This window comes from Halichoeres trimaculatus, unplaced genomic scaffold (assembly GCF_033239565.1).
Source record: "Halichoeres trimaculatus isolate MK-OKI-2021-1 unplaced genomic scaffold, fHalTri1.1 fHalTri1_scaffold_1, whole genome shotgun sequence".
NCBI classification, from domain to species: Eukaryota; Metazoa; Chordata; class Actinopteri; order Labriformes; family Labridae; genus Halichoeres; species Halichoeres trimaculatus.
The window spans coordinates 21,697,461-21,715,457 of NW_027437179.1; the positions used below are offsets into that span (position 1 = coordinate 21,697,461).

Below are 17,997 nucleotides of genomic sequence, written 5' to 3' on the forward strand. Positions count from 1 at the left end.
AAGCTCAGAACAGTCAAAGTTGAATGTGAAACGGTGGACACTTCTCACTCTTTAACAGTCTCCATCTTGGCCACATGCAGAAGGGGCAGGGAATAGAGGAGACGATGGATGACTGTTTTAGGTTAGCTGAAGAACACGTGTGAACTGCTGTGAAATGGGATCAGCATTTCAAGTAAGTGCGAAGTGGCATTGTTTGATCTGAGACAACACTACCTTGTAAGAATTTGTGCACAGCACAACAATAGTATTGTTTGCACTGGTGAAATTGAGGTATCAGCATTAATTTAATTCTGTTTCATTGCCGGCAAAACACTGTCCACGGGAGCTTTAGGATGCTTTGCTGGGGCATTTTATGTTTGGAGAGAGTAAAACAAACCTTTTGTCCTGGCATGTTTATCTATTTTTACAGAGGTCTTTTCATTACCAAACTTTTTCTTTTGATGTTTTTTTTTTTAATTAAATAAATTCAAGAGTATCAATCTGTTAAACGTGATAGCAATCTAAAAAACTGAAAACCATTCCTTTTACTTTTTTATTAAATACTACACTAGTTTTTGTCATCTGTCTAAATAGATATATCAATGTCTATTAATCATGGGACATCAATAATATAGGGGCATGTAAAGGAAGTACTTGAATGTCATCCATTTAGCAGAGGAAAATGATCTCTTACTGTAAACAGAGGTAGAGAAAACAAATTACCAAACTGAATTACATCCACTCAGCTTGTCTGGGCGACTCTGTCCTGAACCAAGGTTACTTTAAAACTTTTAATTTATAATTCTAAAACAGATCTCCTTGGTCAAGTATAATGCAGTCAGTGTAAGGCATTAGTATAAGGCATTTGAGTACCTGGAAATGACACAGCACACCATGACATTAAACAGGGATGAGGATGAAAGAAGGATGGTTGTTTTGATGGTGAGCAGACTAAGGAAGAGCTTTGATTATGCTCTCAAGTCAAGATATTGATCTTTTTAGTTGTTTTGAATGGTTTTCTGACAGAAAACAAATTGAATTTTTACTCTGCGGACATATGACTTTTAAGAAGCCTCTCTGAAAGCTTGCATAAAGGAAATGGAGTCCATGGAGAAGTTGCAGTCTCAAACTCAATCTTTTATCAGCACATTAGGTGCTTTAAAGAAGATGATGGATTTTTTTTTTCCTCCAGAAGCCGGTATTCTTCAATGAAATTACAAGAAAGTTCACAACCTCAGCTTCTTATCAGTTTTCACATGAGGTGTTGAAAGGAATTTAAACATTTCAAAATCATGATAGACTTTTTGGTTTCAAACTACAAGCTGTGTTCTCATGTCATCAGCCAGCCCTTAATGGGTCTTAAGAGCCACATTTTTGGCAGAAACCTAGAGGAAGATATCAGGAAATTAATTCCTTAAAATGTGCCAAAACTTTTATCCCCTCCTGGAGTTGGCCAAGTTCACTTAATGGCTTATTCGATTTATGGTATTGATTCTGAGGATGGTACTTTCATTTGAATAAATAATCAACGAGAGTGAAACAACAGGAGGAGGAACCCTGAGGGACCCAAGTAAGGCACCCAGTCCTGATGGATTCATTCAAGCATGCCCTTTCTGAACCCCGCTGACCCACCGGGATCAAAACACGAGGGTTGTTATGAGAATCCCCCATAATGAAGCTTCATCCCTAATGAGGTCCACTGAACGATCTGCCCAGTGAACCAAGACTCCCGTACCCCCTCATTTGCTTTCTCTCCCTCTCTTTTCCTTTTCCTTTTCCTTTTTTTCACCCTTTTTTTCTCTTGCACAGTCTTTCTGGAAATGTATCTTGTAACACTATCTTCAACAACAACCTGATAGTAACAGTTTACCAGAGAAGAAATTCCCCCATTTTTAGCACAGGCCATGACATCATAATTGAATTACTTGCTTGTAAATTGCATGCTGTGACTCAAACTGATAAAAAAAAATAATCAGAAGCCAAATTTGATCTTTTATGGAAAACTGACGCACAGAACAGCTTGAAAAACAATCCAATCCAAAATAAGAATTAAAGTGCAAAGGGATGCTGGTGGATTTGACCAAAACAAGCTAAACAAACATAAGAAGATGTCACTATAGACCAAACTGGCCTCTGTGTGACTCATATGTTGCATGCCTCCTGCCAATTCTTGTTTGCATCCCTCATGTGGTCTTCCACTTAAAACTGTCCAGTGGAGCAGAAAGACCATAAAATATCTCATATAAAAAAAATGCCATGTGATGCAGAATATGAATACAAAACTATAAAGAGGTGGATATAGCTATAACAGAAGGCAAAAACAACTCTCATAGATCTATTCGGGGGAGTTTACAACATGTACAAGGTAATCGCTGAGGAAAAAGAGTCATAAAATCCCAGTAACCACCCCCTGATGGCTCTACCCCTGTGACATTTACAGTCCTCACAGCTTGTAGAATTTCAAATGATAAACCAGAAGATTTACTTATGATGCACAAAAATTGAGTCTTGACTTTATAAATGCTGGAGTATTATGAAAAAAAAAGGTTGATTTTACTGTCCACTCCAACATCTTTACAAACAGAATCAAAGCACTGAACATGATCAAGGTATCCTTAAGCCCTACACATATAGCCTTTAATGCACCCTTTCATTTCACTTCATTTAAATTTCTCTTATATCTTTTCTGTTTTTCATATATGTAAAAACTGTATTAGGATCAACTACTGTTTGAAATTTTATTGAGCTGCAGTGGTTTCCTGTGCACAAATTAACAGCGTGTAGCAAACCACAAATGGCGTTTTGTCTTGCATCGCAATTGCACAGCAAACCAGTAGTTAAAGAGGCTGTGAGGAGTTTCCTAGGGATCTTGGAAAAGTCTCCCTTCCAGAAAAAGCCTAAGCCTGATCATAATCCATACTTTAAAATGGCTTTATCAGTGCCAATACAGGTCACTTCACAATGCTACTTCATAGCTTCCCAATCGGGTCGAACAGGACTGGATTGATTTATGGTATGTCTAGGTCTCTATGACAACACCACGCCAGCTGAGAACTTTTAAAGTGAAAAGAGATATACGTGTTTTTCTCTGCTTGAAAAGGTTTTCTGTGACTAATTTTGTAGTGATGGTGGACACAGAAGCCCAACTGTCAGACAGAAAAAGGACAGAAGAGCAGAAGAAAGCTAAACAGGAGAGTGATACAGCCAAGGCTAAAGGCTAAAACATGGGCTAATCTGTTTGTAATAATGTACAATAATGTTCATTCCAACCCACAGTCAGCAGTTATTCTGCAGTGGTCTGTTCAAACTTGAGAGTCCATCAATAAACTGAAGAGTGAGGTTACGTTAGCTCTGCTTGGTAGATGACTGGCAGGACATAGCTAACCAGGATTTACTAACGTTACACATTACTGACACATCTCAGGGTGGTTACTGGCGCCACATATGGATGGGAACTAAACTACCGTACAAACTGATGTTTGCTTGTTGTCACATTAACCTATGCATACATTGTAGCACCGGGCTGCTAGTAGCCCTACATATAGCCGGCTACTGATGTGCGGTACAAACTTACGTTTGCTTGTTGTCACATTCAAACAACAGCGCTACTGTACTGATAAATACCTTACCTCTATGTGTTGTATCTGGAAAAAAATGTTGTCTTGAACAAAAAAAATTGTTCCAAAAACTAACACATGCCTTGTGAAAAGTCACATCTTCACGCCAGAAGGTGGCAAAGCAGTCCAATTAAATCAGATCCTCCTTGTGGCATCTCTAAGTTGCAAATTTCACAAAAATTCAGTAATTAAGCTAGAGTATGAACCGGAATGAGAGAGTGGGGAATGATGTGGTGAAGACCATGAGTCAATCTGAAGCCAAGCTACCACCTTCCAGGACCACTGCCTCCAGATGTGAGGCACTGAATTTAACAACTGTGTCAAACAGTCACCCCACATCCAATAGTTTCTCATGTGATTACTAAGCTAGTAAAGCAATATGTAGAGGAACACTTAACTACATAGGCAAAATTGAGCACAGCTAGTTGAGGTGATAATAGCAGGACCCAAAAAGTCCACAGACATTCTCAATGCAGCTATCTCAAGTAAAAAGATGATGATTTGCCTAACAAAGAAATGCTTGTATTTTCTGTTGATGGTTCAGTTTGTTATCTTGAGAGAACAAATTAGAATGATCAAAATAATGAGATGATTTGTAACAAGAAATTTGCTTATTTTAGATAACAGGACAATCACCGAGAACTCCAATGAGCTGCTAATACATTTGGCCCAATTTGTGTCCTATCTCAACAGCCTGTTGATCTTTTTATTATCTGAATTCACTGTGGTGCTGCATAGCAGTTTCTGTAAGCTGGCAAGCCTCCTGACACCCGTGTAGCAACTTTTTCAAAGAAAAAGAAAACACTTTGGGGGGATTTGCTAATTGTTTGAATGCTAAAGCTAAGGTAAGATTGGAATTTTTTTCATTATTGTTTATTTTATTGTTTGTTATTTTGTTTATTAGACTTGTAAAAAGTATAAGGCTTTAGTTCATCAGTAAGTCTCTGCAGGATGAGGTGATAATCACTGTGTACTAGTATGGTATTCTTTATGACTCAAAATAAGACAGAAAGTAATGGAAAAAAACTTTGGGTTTATAGTGTCAACACAATGATTATCTCATTATCCTTGATAACTAGGTCTGTTTTATCACAAAAAAAAAAAAAAAAACCTTGGAATCTTTAAAAATGTTACCTAAAAATAATGACAATCAAAGCTTTAATAGAGATTATCTGAGACAACATATTTACAAAGGAGCAGCACTGCTTGATTTGTACAGATTGGAGCTGATTAGGAAAAATATATGGTTATTAGAATTACGATTATAAGAATTATTAGATTGGCATAGAACACACAAATACGGCGCAAGTTTAGTTTATGAGAAAGTTTCTTTATGGTAAATTCACCTAAACTAAATTAAGAGAATGACGCTAGGATTACCATCTCAGCTTTCGTGTCATTGATGTCATGCAATTTTGTACAGGAACAACAAAGGTGAGTTAAGGTCAGCAACAGTGGGTTCTAGCTCTAAGTGTTTTGGCTTTTCTTTGGGGAGTAGATGTCTTTTACAGGGCATAGCTCATATTTGAAACTTGCAGCTTGACCAGCCCACACAGCGTACTTACAGTTGTGATAAATCGACACAGATTAAACGACTAATTGCACAGACCTATGGGTATAGCCTTTGCGGAAGAAACATATTCCCTCTTTAAACCTTTATTTTCCAGCAAACGTGTGGACCTAAGGGATTATTTATCTTTTCTCAAATTGCAGGTGGTTTAAAAAACATCTTTGTCTAATTCTGACTTTATGTTGCATGAAAAGTCACTTTTCCTTTTCCTACCTTAAAACATTGACATTATTTGATTTATTTTGCCACTCACCACCAGTAGTAGTAATGAGGAAACATGGATTTTTCTGTTTGCCTGCGTAGGAGATCAGGAATATGACATGATGTAATCCTTGAGATTTAAGAGGTTCAGACAGTGCAAGCACACAAAGGCGGGTGTCTACATTAAAGGGCCACCGTGAAAAATGTTGACTGGGCCAAAAGACAGCCAGGCTGCAGGACAGAGAGCACAGCGGAGGAGGAGATGGACGGGTTGAGAGAAGTGGGAGGTGTGGAGAAGGTATAAATAAAAGGGTTTTATTTTTAAGGAGTATAGGTTTGGTTAAATACATAGAAAGATAGGATGGTAGAGTGAGATTGTGGGCTTGGCTCAGAAAAGAAAAAATGTGCAACTGTGCAGAGAACAACACATGGAAGGAAGCATGATTATGACAGTATGGGATGCAGGGGCAAAGATTCGCTCGCTCAACTCAATGGTGGGGCAAACATTAGATCCACTTTTGTTGTCAATAAAATTTCTAAAAGAAGGTTTGAATATTTTGAACACAAATAGAGATATTAAGAAAATGAACTTATTTTCCTTTCACATTTCAAAAGGTTGTATTTGCATATCGGCAATCACATTTGCATATGACTCTTTTGTCATAAACTCTTTTTTTGTTTTAGTTGTCTGTGAGGAACCTGTGCTGCAGTCTCTGTTTAGATATGTATCTTACTTATTGTCACTTGTTCCTTTTGGAAAGAAAAAGGGATTTGATCTCAATCTTTTGTCTGTCCCCTCTGGTGCTTTTTTTCTTGAAGGAAAGCACTACTGAGGAACTGCTCTGGCAGACCAGGTCAAGATAATGTGTGTTGACAGTTTCCTGCACTATTCCCTACAAACAGACTTTGATGATTGTAGAATCTCTAACAGAGGATTTATTGCTAAACTTGCCTTTCCCACAAAAATAAAGAATAAATTCTTCTTAACCTCTCTTCTTCAGTTTAAATGTTTAACATTTGAGCCCCTAAGCAACTTATTGTCACAGTTTATTTTTAGCTCTACCCCGAAGCAGGCAGAATGCAAAGGGGCACAAAGTAAAGTGGCACTCCACTGTTGATGGTATTTGTGACTGGGGACTTTAATCCTTTTATGGACAAATTAATTTTCCAAGAGATTATTTATAGCCTCATAATTACTCCCAATGACAAATCATATTAGTGAAAAGCCACACGTCACTGTAACATGGGAGACTCTGGCCTCAGTGACTTATGGGTGAAGAAAACAAAAGGAGGGGAGGACTTTGTAATGGATTGTTCTTGGCCTTAATTTGTATTAAGTGATATTAAACACCCATATTCCTTTGAAATCCATCACTAGGATCATGGATGTGTAGCTCCAGTGGGGTCACATGTCATTCTGTAGAAAAATTCCCTATAATGCTCAAGTATCAGCATGATTAGCAAATAGAAACATTTTTAGTCCTCATAGAGGGACGTAAACAGAATTAGCAAGAAAAGTTTAAAAATGTAACATCAAAGGGACAAATATTGACATTAGGATAATAAAAACATATTTATGTAAATAGATTTATGGATATCTGTATATTATCATGATTATCTGCACCAGAATCTGTTTTCTTGGTTGCAGTGACCCACAAACTACATGTAGGCCTGTACATACAGGGAGAAGCTGCCACATGTTTAAGACCAGCCCTAAAATCAAAGTTCCTGCCAACATACAATACATACTTTCATTTTCATAGAGGTGAAGAGAAGAAGCCATGGTGAATCTAATAAAACAGGATCATACAGATACAGACACAATTCTGCCTTCTCTTTGTGAACAATGGATCAATGTGTCAGAGATCAGTCCAAGGAGAGCTGCAGGATATGTGAGGTGTGAGAAACTAATGGCTTAATCATTAATTTCCTCTGCTGACATGTGTAGGTGAGTGTGTGTGTGTGTGTGTGTGTGTGTGTGTGTGTGTGTGTGTGTGTGTGTGTGTGTGTGTGTGTGTGTGTGTGTGTGTGTGTGTGTGTGTGTGTGTGTGTGCATGTGTGTAGGAGAGAGGGGGGAAGAAAGAGGGAAGATAGGAGCAGAGCAGAGAATTGACTACATCCCAAGAGACACTATGTTTCACCAGATTGATTTGATTTCATCCGGGAAAACTGATCATCAGCAGATAAAAGATATCAATTTGTAGCAACAAAAAGACTCAACTTTAATCTGTAAAACTCCCTTTCTATTATGTCCTTTTAAATATGGGGATGTTTCATCAATTCCCCATGTTGAAACTCTCCCAGTCCATTTCTGGATCAGTTACAGAGGCTATAAAACTGATGAGAATATAAATGAACCTAATTAAGTCTCGTCTTCCTTCTCTAATGGAGTTACAGATTTAAAGGGGTGTGAGCAGTTTTTAAGTGATCTTGAAAAAGTCTCCCTTTAATATTTATGCTGATCATAATCCACACTTTAAAATGAGATTATCATCACCAATATTAAAGGTTACAAGTCATTTTAAAATGCTACTTCTAAGCTTGCCGATCGGGCCGAGCAGGACTGGATTGATTTATGCCACATCGTTTTCTTTGCTAAAAATAATTTCTGTGATAAATTTAGTACAAATAGTGAACTCTTGAGCCTAACTGTCAGACAGAAAAAGGACAGAAGAGCAGGGGAAGCTAAACAAGAGAGTAATGTAGCCCAAGCTAAAGGCTAACACAGGGGCTAAGCCGTTTGTGTTAATGTGCATTTTAACCCACATGCAGCAGTTATTTTGCAGCGGTCTGCTCAAACTTGAGAGTCTATCAATAAAATGAAGAATGAGGTTACGTTAGCTTTGCTTGGTAGGCAGAATATAGCTAACCAGCATTTACAAATGTTACACATTCCAGACAAGTCATAGAGCACCAGGCTGCTAGCTGTGCTAAATATAGACAGCTACTAAACTACAAACAAATTGGCAGTGTTTAGTTGTTGTCACGTTAGCCTACAGATACGTTGCAGCACCGGGCAGCTGATAACACTGCACACAGTCAGTTACTAAGTTTGCTTGATGTCACATTTCATACTGTAGCAGCAAGTAACTTTACTGATAAATACCTTACCTCTGTGTGTTGTATCCAGTAAAAATTTGTCTTGAACAACGAAAATTTGCTGCGATCTGATCTCTATTTATTTCCAAAACAAACACACACCTCACTAAAAGTAAATTATGACAGTGAGTGTGAAACTCCGGATCAGCAAGTGGCCAAGCGGTCCAATTTAAACAGATCCTCTTCATAGAATCTTTAAGAGCAAGTGCATTTTCAGAATTGATTTAGTCAGTCAGTAGAAACTTTGAATCAGCTGTTTGCCCGCTACCTGATTATCTTCCTGTTCGTTATGGTCAGTACAGCCGATAGCAAGCTTTTCTCAAGGTTGGTTTGTTAGCATCTACTGGATATAATCCCACAAACACTGAGTGGTCGAGTATGACAGAGATGGAAGGACACAAATTGTCTAAAAATCAGAACTGCAAGACGTCATGATGGAGTGTCTTTCAGTCTCTTTAAAACTGGCATGAGAAAAAAAGTATGGTCTGTTGTCACAGCTGAGCAGAGGTGTTTTGATTATCTAAACTGTAAACTCTCTGAAGGTAAAGTTCGTTTTACGCCACTGAGACATTATTTTTGTTCCTATCCAGAGTGAGACAAGGAGATTTATATCTCTGTCATTCTTCTGTGAGTCAGAGCTAGCAGCTGATCACCCTGTTGAGCTGGTAAAAATTTGGACTCAAACACAATCACCTTAAGTTTAGAACAGCTAGCAAGGCTTTCGTTGTTGATGATTCCTGTGATCAATCCATCACTTCTCATTATTTGTCATCAGATCACAGACTGTATAATATATGAGCAAGGTCTCTGTGACATCAACCATTTGTTTATTTGGAGTTTGAAGCTTGTCTGACTAGGCCATATTTGAAATGTTGAACTCATTCCAACTTTCTTTTGAGTTTGGATGAGTCAAAGAGACAATCCTTTAGCTCTTTTGCAGACAATGACAGGTTACCAATTGCCAGTCTTGCAGCCTCAATACCAGAAAAACTTCTAAATCAAATAACTTAAAAAAAATGATACAAAAGAGAAATGAGCTTCAGACACAAAACATTTTGAACCAGGCTTCAAAAATGTTTATTTTATTTTTTTTTGGGCTTGGTGTGTGTGTGTGGTTCCAATGTTTCTGCCTCAAGTGGACTCTTAAATAACTGCAGTGGTTAGAACATTGAGAACTAATTGCCAGTAAATACATATTTTTTGAATGTGCATGTTTAACAAGCTTTGATGACTGTAATAACGAGACCATTTTGTGTGCCAAATGAATTCCCCGCTACTGTGCAGAGTAGAGGCTGTGCCCCATGTAGATGATGAAAACCAAAGTCTTTTTACAATGATATTGAATTACTCCAGAACAATGGGGTCTCACACCAGGTTATGCTTTTGTAGCTGGTTCAAAGCTAAACCATTCATGAGGCCTCTTTCAAGGTTTGCTTCAGTCATTTTCTTTAGAATATTACTGCTACAAAGGTAGCTAAAGGGACTAAATTTTTTTTTTGTCAAAGATTAAGTCTTTGTTGGAGCCAAAGTAAATGTTCATGTCCAGTTGTATACACATGGTGAGAGAGCCCCAGCACCCACATTGAATATGACAGAGAAGGTTTACATAGAGAATTATTTCTTTGTCACTGATGTCCTGTGGTGACCATCAGTTGCTTGGCAACTTCACATTGAAGACACAGGGAGGAAGCATCACTTTAATTGCCAAATGGACCCATTTTTCCTCTCAGGTTGTGTGTCTCCATGGCATACACTGCCTCTGTTTAAAAGTACACGGAAATAAGAACATTTAATGTGCCAAAAAAAAAAAAACATTAAGTAAGATATGGCACTGAATGGAAGTTTATTTATTATCAATAATTGCTTATTTTTTGATGATCATTTTGATTTTTTTTTTTGTCCTCTGGTATTAAATAAACTCTGATCTGAGTGATGGGGGTCTGATCTCCCAGAGCGTAGTCCTACAGTGCAGCAGGAGAAAGCGCGAACAAACCCAGCTTCCTGCTGCTTTGTAGAGAGGAGCACTCCTTCCCTGGAGCAGCATAAAAAAAATCAATACATATCCAAAAGACTTGTGTAACTGACTAGCAAACTAACACAAGAACTGGCTCACACAGAATGCTCCAAACAACATCAGGATCAGTCTGTTGTTCAATGTCAAAGTGCAATGTCAAGCTTCAATGGAGGCTGAATGAATCAGTTTGTAAACACAGAACCGCACACGGACAAGTTCATCATTATATTCTGTTCATATATTCCCTATCACATCTTTATGTATTACTTACAAACTAGTCACTCTTTTTAATATGAAGTTGTGAATCTTCATTCTGATTGTGAGATATTCCATCAAAGATCCATTTTCAGATGTGATATAGTTTCTCGCCATGCTCCATCTCACTTGGTCACATCCTCTCTTGACATCCATCTTTTCTGCCCTTCGTTTCCACCATGTATACTACTCCTGACTACAAACTAACTGTACTCCTGACAATCATTATATGCCAAACTCACCAGTTATGAACTGAACGCTTAACTGGATATCCATCAACATTTGAAAGAGATCCCTGAAGAACAATTTCCTGTCTACGCTCACTCAATCAATCAATCAACTTCAGTCAAACAATGAAACCTTAAAGTTCATACAGTATTAAAGAGTACCGCTATTTTTACTTGTAAGGGACTTGGCCAATTGCTCAAGCTGCCCCTTTCATACGCAGAAATTAGAAATGTACCTGGGTTTATTTTTAGATAAAATTGTCAGAGAGGAGTGTGGCCTTTGCGGTGCATTCTTTTTGAAAAAATGTGATTGCAGAAGTGAATCAATGGACTTGAGCTTTATTAAAGACCTTTACTCACAAATTGCAGTTTCCATTTCTGTAGTGCTGTTCTCAGGTGAATGTGTGGTTCTTCTTCAAAAACAGCCTCAAAGATTTGGCAAATTTGGCATAATGCCACCGTAATAGAGGTAACAACAGAAAATAAAAAAATTGTTGTTGTTTTGTTCTTTTTATCATTCAAAATGTTTTAAGTCCTACATGAAATTTTAAAATTTACCATTGAAGCTCTCTCAGTAATGATGAGTGATAATAATGAAAGATATTTATCTCTAAAAGTAATTCTTTCACTCATCCTTCAACTTGTTTTAAAGGCGGGCCATGGCTGGAGGTTTGTTTTCATTACCTGTATAAAGGAGAAGTAGTCGTACCATGAGTGGGGAGTACTTCACTTCAATAACTTCTCCCAGGCAGTTTATGAAATCTGATGTGAGAAAATGAAATGAAGTCTATCAACAGCTGCATCGCTCTCTGTCTCCTGTTATTGTGTTTATGAGCCTTCCTTCAGCAGGAATCCTACATGTACTGCCAGCTGCACCTCAGAATGTGGCACCTCACACAGGGACAAGTCTGTGTTCAAGGTTTTCTTTCCCCTTGACTTTTCTAATTAGTGTCATCTTTCTGGAAGCAGTAGACAGCATATATTTAGTGTCAGTGTATGAAACAGATTACAGTGTTTTGACAGAAGGTCATAAAATAAGGGGTTACATCAAGGGTTACAACCCATGAGATTGTCACTGAAAATGTGATGCAGTGGCTCTAAAATCTATTTAAACTCTGTGTAACTGTCTCTCTCTGATAGATTCTTTGAGACTACAACGGTTAATATTAGGGCTGGGACAATGTGTTTTTTTCACGATTTGACTCTTTTACAATTTTTAATTTAATTTGCGATTGTTCTCAATTGTTCAATAGTTTGGATTTTTGCGATTTTCAGGGTGCTTTTTTAACACAAGACCAAGTGAAAAAGTTTAATGATAACGATGATGTCTACAGGATGTATCGAAAGCCATATTTTCCCAAAATAATGCACATCATATGTGAGTCAGTTTTTAAGATTTATTTAGGGGATCTTTTATCTCAACTTTTTTCCAACAAAGCTTAGAAACAAAGACTAAAATAAAGGACGTAAATAAAAAAAAAAAAGAAAAAAAAGATTTTCGAACAAAAAAATCACGATTCAAAACTGTTAAAAAAAAGATCCTGATACCACGATACTTCGATTTTTTCCTCCCACTTTTAGTAAATGTGAATGTGTAGATGAAAACAGTCCACCTTACATGGTTTCATACGTACTTATACATTTACCTTAACTTTGAGTCCACAATATGTAGAACAACTAATTACTCCAGTCGCTCTAATAAATTATTTGTTATATACATTTAATCACTTGCACTGATTGCACTTGGACATTTTATATTTAAAAAAGACACAAACATCACCCTTCAGGTACCTTTATTTTAAACCCTCATGTGACATCTCGGGGAACAGTGGAATGGAAAGTACTCCACCAGGTGTTTACTATCTGTTACTACAGAACAGCACAGAGGATCCTCCTCTTCACTTTGCAAGCTTCCTGACAAAACATGAAGTGCCACATGATTTAAAGTTGACTTTTAAATAACTGTAGCTCGATTTAAAAATGTATTATAAATTAGATTATTAAGTGTTGCAACAAAATTTGCATCTACAACATTTTTCATCGTCATTCATCTGCCGTCCTGTCTCATTTGTGGTGCTGATTTTATTAAATGTGAAGCTAAATATTTATTATGACTCTTAGGAGATGTCTTTCTCTGCCATGATTACCCCTCCTACTCTTCACCTCTCATAAGTGAGTGCATATAGGCGAAAAATAAATTGAATCTCAAGCTGAGATTGCTCGATGTTATTGCTAAAGCACCTGTGTCAATAAAAGTAATGGTTCCCTGGGCAATCTGGGTTTGTTATTTCTACTCCTGGAGCTGCATCTTTGCTGCCTTATGTTATGACTAGAATTAGTCTGTGTACGAGTGAATATGGAGCCATGTGTAACTGTGTTGGATACGCATATGATCCATACATATGAAAGTGGCACATTCCTCCCAAACAGTTTTAAAAGTCATCTGAATAATACAGATTGCTGCTTTACTGACGTGTGTCCACTTTCATTCATAAAAAAAAGTCCTAGTACTTACAAGTATACAGAGGACATGAATTTCTGTTTTTGTTTTGTTTTGTTTTGTTTTGTTTGAGAGTATAAAAAGTGTTTCACTACAAAAAGATACTGATATTTTTATCAACTGAGACAACAAAAAGCATTTACTGACTTTTTTACCAGGACCATCTTCCTCATGATAACAACTCAGCAACCACTCTTACTTTACTGCTCGAGAGATGGAGATGGAGTTAAGACAGGTTTTTAACCAATTTGCTGAATATTTGCATATTAATCCCCGATTAATTCCTGATTAAAGAATTGCATTTTTAGCTCCAACTTGTAGCTGACATTTTCACTATTTCAAAATAAATAATAAAAAAATCTGAGACAGCTGTGTGAGTTTCATCTATTGTTGATGCTTAAGGAAAATTGAAGACACAAACTGCCGGTTCCACAGTTGCAGCTGGAGCGTCCAGAGACCCAGCTCTCACATTGCAATTTCTTCATGAAATAACCATTATGTTAAATTGTTTCTCCGCCTGCCATGTGTTTTGAGGTGACTCGTTATCAAAATGTTTTTCTTAACCGATAAAATAGCATGGCTAATTTAACCACTCTTGAGTGAAGCGGATTTTCATTCCGCTTCTTTTTTTTCTGTTAGCACATAACACATAACAATGACAATGGATATTCAATTACTACTTTATTAAAAAATAACATTTAATATGCAATGATACAACACTGTACAGTAGTGTGTGCCAAGGGAGCAAAGAAGTCCCAGAGAAGACTGTGAGTGAACGGCTGCTGGTCAGCTGTGAGGACGTGCTGTAGTTGTTTTATGCTGCATTCATTTCACATATAGGCATCGCTGGTGTGCTTTCAATAGCAACATTTCACCTTTGACACACTCTTTAATTAATAAACCCTTTTGAGTTCAGTTTTTGCTGGACATTCAGATGGCAATAGTTATCTTAAGGTTACTTTTTTTAATTTTCATGTTCTTCCCCTGCAAAAAGCAGAGTAAAATTAAACAGGAAAACTTTTGACCCCTGAGTTTCCAACTTATGAGCTGTGAAAAGTCAGAAATGAGTATTTCTGGTGTGTCCTCATGTTATGAATGCAGCAGTGGTCCTGAGAGGAGAAGGAAAACTGAAGAGTCGACTGTTCAGGGGTTTAGTGTAATAGGGTGGCAGAAAAAGTACCTGATTCTATGAATAACAAACAATCCCTTCTTAAAAAATCAACCACAACTGAAGCCACTCAAAAAATGCCTCATATGTGAAGGATTATTGTGACATAAAAACACAAGGGGACTTGAGCCTTAACAGACTGAGACCTCCTGAAAAACAGCCAACAGGTTCAGGTAATACTGTATGGTCCTATTTAGGAGTGAATTTCTGCATCATCTGAAGACAGATGCCATAGTGCATGATGACAAAAGACATCAAAAAATCCTACATGTTTTTAAGATAGAGACAAGTGGTATTTTACAGAGTATCACATTATTTCACAAAATAGTGGAGCAGTGTCACGATAGTTTGGTCCATATTTTGATGGACAACATAAAGCACTGACACGGTGAGATGGCAGTATTTAGCTCTCCAGCAATGTTACACAAGGAGGAGGAGAAAGAAGCTCAAAATAAAAGGTAAAATTGAGATAAGTGCCTGGTCAGACCTCTTGTTGAAAGCCTTAAGTTTACAGGTCACAGGGGCATTTGAGTAGCTTTGCCTGTGTGTTTATTTGAAGCTGCTACATAGAAAAACACTGGCAGTGTAAGATGATGTACACAAGCTTCTTTTGTCTGTTCATCAGTTGACTAGTAAATGTAGAAAATTAGATTCATGACTTCCCATGCTGACTCCTCATCTTAGATAAGAAAACAGACAACAGGAGGGGGGAAGTCAAACAAGCTGGTTTTGAACACAGATATATAAAAATGGACATAAAGTTATAGGATGATAACAAGTCAATGACTGTGCAGGACACTGTTGCAATTCTTGATGTATCTCACTTTCAAGGCATATGTGGAAGACTTCATCATGCTAATTAGGACTAAGAAAAGGCTAGATTACTCAGAAAGGCTTGCTAATAACTAAAAATGTATCTTAAATACTTTAATGCTTAGTGACAAGTACAAAATTAGGTAAGTGACTTCCTTACTGGCTAATGTAGATTCTAATGAGGGACTATGTTTTGAAAAGTATTTGATAAGAAACTCTCAGATTAACAGAATTCCTAGTTCTTGAAAAGTAGAAAAAAAAACATGTCCTAATGGCAGCAATTTTAGCTTTTTGTAAGAAAGTTCCCAAAATCAATAAGTTTCACAAACTGAGTTTAACAAAACACTTTCATCATTGCCCTGAGAAATAGGTTCCCTCACGGCTATGTGTCTGGAGATGCCTTTTAATTTTATCAGAGCGGCTGAAACATTTTCCACACACAGGACAACTGTACGGCTTCTCTCCTGTGTGGATCCTCATGTGTACCTTCAGGTGAGCCATCTGTGTAAAGCCCTTTCCACAAATCTGGCAGCGGAATGGTTTTTCCCCCGTGTGACTACGTTGATGCTCCTGGAGTCTGCCAGAGGAGCTGCAGCATTTCCCACACACTCCACAGCGATATGGTTTTTCTCTTGTGTGCACCTGTACATGCACATGCAGGTGGCCAATGTGACTAAACGCCTCTCCACAGACTTTACAACAAAAAGATGACATATGGCCCTGCAGGGGGGATTTCTGATGAGGGCAGTCCACAGCATTAGCTGCTTGATTACGCATGTGAGAGGCCTGTCCTCTGTTAGCTCCGTTGCCAGCTCCCTTTGCACCAACCATCTGCCCACCGTTCTCCACACCGATAATGTCAATGTTGTTCTCGTTTGGGCAGTTTGGGTTGACTGGCGCAAGAGGCTGGGCACCGCTGTTGGAAGATGCAGAGCCACGGTGGCCTCCACTCTCAACCTTCACATGCCTCTGGGGGCCTCGAGACCCAGGGTCCCTCTCCCTGTTCTCTACACCTTGGCTCTGAGGGAGGTTGGATGTGTGGGGACCATCCTGAGGGTATTCATTTCCAACACGAGGTGGAGTGAACATGTTCTCTGGTGTGGTACAGGAGCCATGACCTCGGAGTTGATCATCTCCTTGATTGCCACGCAGGTCTCTCTTATCTTTGATCTGGATAGGGATGCGCTCTTCATGCCCCATGCTGGGACTCCATTCTCTGCGTGGATGCTCACCATCCTCCTCATCCAACAGCGCCATAGACGGGCGATCTGAAGATATGATAAGAAAGAAAGCTTAGAAAAATAAAAGCTACATTTTTCTCTTTTCAGTACGACACAAACATCTGGCTACATGATACAACGTAGATTCAGTAAAAGTGGACACTCATCACCTCCTCAAACATACAAGGTAGAAAATCAAATAAATGAGTGCAGGGGTAACCAGAATATCTCACAGTAGAATACCATTAAGTCAATGTGTGCAGCTTTTCTTTACAAATAGAAAGCAAGAGTTTTTTCGTTTGAGTTTATGGCAGCAAATCCATTTATATACATAGGGAGTTTGTTAACTAACAAAATGTGACACAACAGGAGTCTGATGTTCGTTTTAGCTTAATCTCTTTCTTGACTGTGTTTGATAAATGCAAGGTAAACAAGTATAATAAATAAGCAAATAGTTTGCAAGTACCCTTTATGATTAACTTTAGCAATACCGGGATACAGGCTACCCGGCTAACCTAGCCCGCTGGCTAACGAACAAAGGTTGCTAACACGCTAGCCGCTGGACAACAACAGCGGCTAACGCCAACTAACTCGCGTAAGGCAATGGCTGATTTTCTTGGAATGTGTCTGACACTTTTAGTCTGTTGTGTAGTTCTTCTTCCCTGCATTCAGGCACTGCATTTTTGTTCCCACTACCATCACACAGACCAAGCAGTACAGCTGTACAGTTAGTTCTGCAGAGCTAACCTGGCCATATTTCAATTCCTGCGTCTCTCAGTCTGCGTCTCAGATGGTCGTTCTCCCGCTCCCTGATCGCAATTTCTTCTTGATACTCCAAAATTGTGTCCTCGACAGATTTATAGATCTCCTGTGCAGCAAGCATGAGCCGCTCGGTCAAAAAGACGTTTAGAAACTGCAGTTTGGTCATTTTCTTGGCATAAACGGAGGTCTTGCTACCATCAGAAATGGACCAAAAAGATGCTAAGCACAATCACGTGACTTTGAGTTTCTTCTTCTTCTGCGTCTTCCTCCTGAGATGAGGTTTTTTTTATGTCTCTTAAGAAAAATAGAAAGAGAAAGGGAAATACGATAACATTATTACAAAATAGAAGTAAAACGAAAGAAAATGCAAAAAAAAAAAAAAAAAAAAAGGGGGGGGGGGGGGAGAAAAGAAAGAAAATAAGATAAAACTTTAACCTCAAGTATGCAGTCATGCATACGGGAATAATGGACGCCCATTTCTACTGTTACTTCTGTTACAATTTTTTTTTACTTTGCAAAAATTAAAATTCATTAATTTCATAACAGTAAAATTAATACATAAAAAATTAACA

At 38.1% G+C, this 17,997-nt stretch overlaps 1 protein-coding gene across 1 annotated transcript; it reads right to left on the bottom strand.

Annotated features, from left to right (window-relative positions):
- Positions 1–14,156: 14,156 nt before the first annotated feature.
- Positions 14,157–17,704, bottom strand: LOC141787389 (uncharacterized). Its single transcript, XM_074665713.1, has 2 exons — positions 17,411–17,704; positions 14,157–16,711 (listed from the first exon to the last, which is right to left on the bottom strand). Exons 1-2 carry the CDS (start codon positions 17,589–17,591, stop codon positions 15,795–15,797), a joined length of 1,098 nt encoding a protein of 365 aa, XP_074521814.1. The 5' UTR covers positions 17,592–17,704; the 3' UTR covers positions 14,157–15,794.
- Positions 17,705–17,997: the final 293 nt, after the last annotated feature.

Coding starts and splice junctions, on each gene's coding strand:
- LOC141787389 (XM_074665713.1), bottom strand. CDS start 17,591: ATGACCAAACTGCAGTTTCTAAACGTCTTTTTGACCGAGCGGCTCATG. Junction 16,712..17,410: donor AGGAATTGAAATATGGCCAG/GTTAGCTCTGCA, acceptor TCATATCTTCAG/ATCGCCCGTCTATGGCGCTG.